Source organism: Pyricularia oryzae (assembly GCF_000002495.2).
Source record: "Pyricularia oryzae 70-15 unplaced genomic scaffold supercont8.8_9, whole genome shotgun sequence".
Classification (NCBI taxonomy): Eukaryota; Fungi; Ascomycota; class Sordariomycetes; order Magnaporthales; family Pyriculariaceae; genus Pyricularia; species Pyricularia oryzae.
Window position 1 is genome coordinate 1 of NW_003803352.1, and position 4,078 is coordinate 4,078.

Sequence of the window (4,078 nt, forward strand, 5' to 3'; positions counted from 1 at the left end):
CTAAAATTAACACCTTTACTTGCAAACCAATCTTGAAGCTCTGTATTTACCTCGTGCCCCCCATCAAAATGAAATTTAGTGGGGTAGCGCCCGTACGTAGCTTTTAAAACCTTAAAAAAGCTTTTAATAGCCACTAAAACCGTAGGTCCGGCTTTATTCCGTAGTGAGATCGACCACCGAAAACGTGATTTTCGATCCACTAATAACAAAAATACGGGTTTTTTATTGTGAGGGTTAGGTTTAAGGGTTACTGTATCACCCTCTATGGAATCGAGGATATTAGGGGGTGTAGGGAGTGCCCCTTTATTTGTACGCCTAACAGAGGTGGCTTTAATGCAAGTAATGCAGGTAATAGCCCTAATTTTGTCGAAATTAGGTAGACCGTCTGCGTTTTTAGCGGTCTTTTTAAGCAATAACAACCCTATATGCCCTAAGCGCCTGTGCCATAACAGGGCTTTTTGGGCCTGGATTTCGTCACAATCGCCTGTAATTCCGTCTCCTTCAGCTGTTACCCAACCATCGGTAGTTCGATTTAGGCTTAAAGGGAGGTAATTTACAGGGGCCTGCACTAATTCCGGTACTAAAGGAGGTTCTAACAACGGATTTCTTGTGTGGGAAACCCCCTCTTTTTCGGTATTAGCCCCTTTTGAATTAGGCTGCTTAAAAGGGTCATCTAGCGGCTTACCGGGCCTACGGGGCCCAATCTCACGTGGATTTTCAGGGGTTTTTGCACTAAATTTCTGCATTACAGGTAAATCTACGGTTATATCCTTATTTTGTTTGGGATTTAACACTTCCGTTACCGTATTTTCTCCCGGTTCCGAATCGGTGTAGATTTTATAGTCGTCTTGGTCTTCAGGGACTATATTATTTAGTTTTACCTCCAACGGGGCTGCGTAGCCCTTTGTAACCCCCTGTAAGGTTAGGCTAGAGGCGGTGCTATATTCACCAATTACACAGGCGTAATTCGAAACCGTAGATGTAGTATTTCGAATAAGGATATCGCACCCTTTTACCTCCAAACAGAACGAATTTTTGGCGGTATTTAGGCGTCCCCACGCCTTGCGATCCCGATCGTACAGGGTATTTTTTAATAATACGCCCCCTGTATTGTAGTGTATTAGCCCACTAACGATATTTATTCCAAACGAGGGGATATATAGCACGTTATTTAACGTAACCTCTCTAAATTCGTCAATTTTGGAGCCATACCGGACCTGTATTTTAACAGTTCCAGTGCCAATAGGCCTAACAGGGCCACCTCCGGTACCGATTTCGACTGTTGAGCCGGGGGTATAATCGGTAAAAAATTGCTTATTTGCAAAGATATGGTGCGTGCTACCTGTATCGTACAGGACCGGGTAGCCTAGCCGTCGGGGCTTAGGGTCCCTATTTACGCCGCTTCCAGGCTTCGTCTTAGCCTTAGAATTAGTTGCTAATACCTGTGGTTTTAGCGTTTTACCGGTATAATCGGGTTCCGAATCCGATTCCGAACATAATTCTATAACCCCGCTAATAGCGGAATTAACCTCCTGTTGCAGTGCCCGGTACGGTAAATTACCGCCCGAATCGCCTGCCTGTTCCAGGGCGTTATACGCTGCGCAAACGCTAACGTCACCTGGAATTGAGCCCGTAAATAACTCGAAATCCATTGAAATCATGGAAGTTCCAGCGTTCGATTTGCTGGAATTGGAGGATTTATTATCTTTTGCAATAGCCGAATCCGAATTAGGGGTTGATTTGCCCTTTTTTCGTGATTTGGAGGTGCCGTCCTGCCCATTATTTTCCTTTTTAGCATCCTTTTTAGCGCCTTTTTTCCCTGATTTTCGACCTTCAGCCCTGTAATTAGTGGCTTTGGCAGTTGTAGAGCCTGAAATCGAATTTTCGGATATAAGGTCCGCCATAAGGTATTGCAAATTTAATCGATCCGAATTTTGGCCTATAGCCTGCAGGGCCCGTTGGGTACTGCGTTGGCGTTCGGTCCAGGTAGGGAACGTCCCCTCCAGGGCCCGTAGGTATTGATTTCGTACATCGATAGGGCTAATTTGCACGTTGGCATTCGCTAATCTAGCTACCAGGGAATTAAAACGGCTGTTAAATTCTGGTATTGACCCTCTAAATTTCGAAAAATTTAGGGCGTGAAATTCCCGATATAGCGAGTCTCTGCTAATTTCGGGTGCAACGGAATAGCTATCTTCCAGGGTCTTATAGGCCGTTACAGGGCTGGAATGCCATGCAATGGATTCTAAAGGTTCCTTGGTTAGGCTGTCTTTAATAAGCAATAATAGGACTGATTGCTCATGTTCCGGTAGGCTATAGCCAATTTCAGGGTTGGAAATAAATTCCGCAGCTTTTATAGCCCTGAATTGTACTATAAGTGCCTGTTTCCACAGGTCGTAATTGCTAGCCCCTACTAATTTGCAATTTTCGGGGAAGGAAAATACCCGTTTTGATAGTTCTTTACCTATCCCGTCACCTAGAATTAGGTTACCGGGTGGATTAGGTGGTGCGGTAGCGGTATTAGCGCTAAAAATCTGTGGGTTGGCCTCCAGATTACCGCTATTGGGGGTATTAATACCCGCAATACCACTAAAACTAGTGGGTTCACCATTTTTCAGCGTCAACAGAGATGTTAACTGTTGAATTGTGTGCTGAAGTTGATCCAATTGCGTAGTTAACGCTTTTAATTGCAGGTCTTGCGCCTGTAATTTAGCGGTTAGAACTTCATTCGGGCTGGATTCAGGGCCCCTATCCGGTGGAATTGGGCCTGGGAGGCCCGACATAGGGCTGTCTTCCATTGTAGGGTGGCCTGAATTATAGTTAAAAACTAACCTAGTCGCCTAAGGGTAAATACCCCAATCTAGGATTTTCTATAGCCGTTTGCCTTCTAACGGTTACAGGCCTATACTTGCCAAATATAGGGCTTATTGCTATTTTCAATGATCGAATCCACTGAAAATACAGGGTTGGAATCCCTAAATCCACAATTAATGGGTGCCCTGGTATTATTTGTACCGATCCAGGTGCACTAGCGATCGAAAGTTCAATTCGCTAGGTGGGTGCAGGGTAACCTGCAGGGTAATTTGCAGCGTTCGGTTAGTGGATCACTGGGCTATTAGCGGGCGAATACAGGGGTTTTGGCCCTGACTCGTTAGCGCAAACCCTAATTAACGCACTAAAAATTTGAACCAATCGCAATAGCGATGCACAACCCATAAAAACCACACCAAAAATTTTGGGATTTGCAATCGAGCGAGCGCTGCAGTGCCTGAAAATTAGGCCTGAGTCAAACGCTAATATAGCGACCCCTCACTGTAATTACAGGGGGGATAGGTGCTAACGTAGCACCTATAACCAACAATTTGCACAAAAACAGCAATATCTTCGTCAATATACGTGCTGCGGATATGCGACAATAACCAAATTAAAGCCTGAAAACAGGGCTTTCCAATAATGCAAAGTGCGCTTTAGTGCACTAGCTAGAACCTTTCCGGGCTCATAACCTGTTAATAACAATGGTGCTAACAGGGGATATAGGGGTAAACCCTAGGTGCGGCGTGGTAAATAACCAGTGCTAAAAGCGCTGAATAATAGGTAGAAATGCACTATAATTTTGGTACTGATAAATAATTGGTTGGGGGAGATTTTGCTTTATTTCCCTTACATACTCTCCGACATCGAAGTGGGGGTCCGCACGCCAGAAAAGGTTCCGGTGCCGCGAATGAATTTCCGAAAAACTAATTTGTATGGGTTTTTGAAAAAACACCCTCATTTGCATACAAACCATCTCTGGGTTTGCATTTAAACGTTGACTTGGTGAAATTTTCAACCCGGTACAGGGTAGCTGACTCGCAGGTGCAGGGTGGGTATTAAACCCGGTACAGGGTAGCTAACCCCACTCGCTGACCTTTAAATTGCATTCCTGCATTAACAAAGTAACGGAATTCCACCATTCCCCACTCCACTTCGGCACTAAATAAAATTGGCTATATACAAATAAAAGTGGGCTTATTACATGCAAAATAATGCATATAATTAACAGTAACCCTTAAACCTAACCCTCACAATAAAAAACCCG

At 44.3% G+C, this 4,078-nt stretch overlaps 1 protein-coding gene across 1 annotated transcript; it reads right to left on the reverse strand.

Annotated features, from left to right (window-relative positions):
- Positions 1-3,546: 3,546 nt before the first annotated feature.
- On the reverse strand, positions 3,547-4,009 carry MGG_18131 (uncharacterized protein; the record flags this gene model as incomplete). Its single annotated transcript, XM_016990592.1, has 3 exons — positions 3,547-3,605; positions 3,669-3,737; positions 3,895-4,009. Coding segments are annotated over 3 exons (243 nt in total), but the record flags the coding sequence as incomplete, so codon positions are not given.
- Between the last annotated feature and the right edge of the window lie 69 nt (positions 4,010-4,078).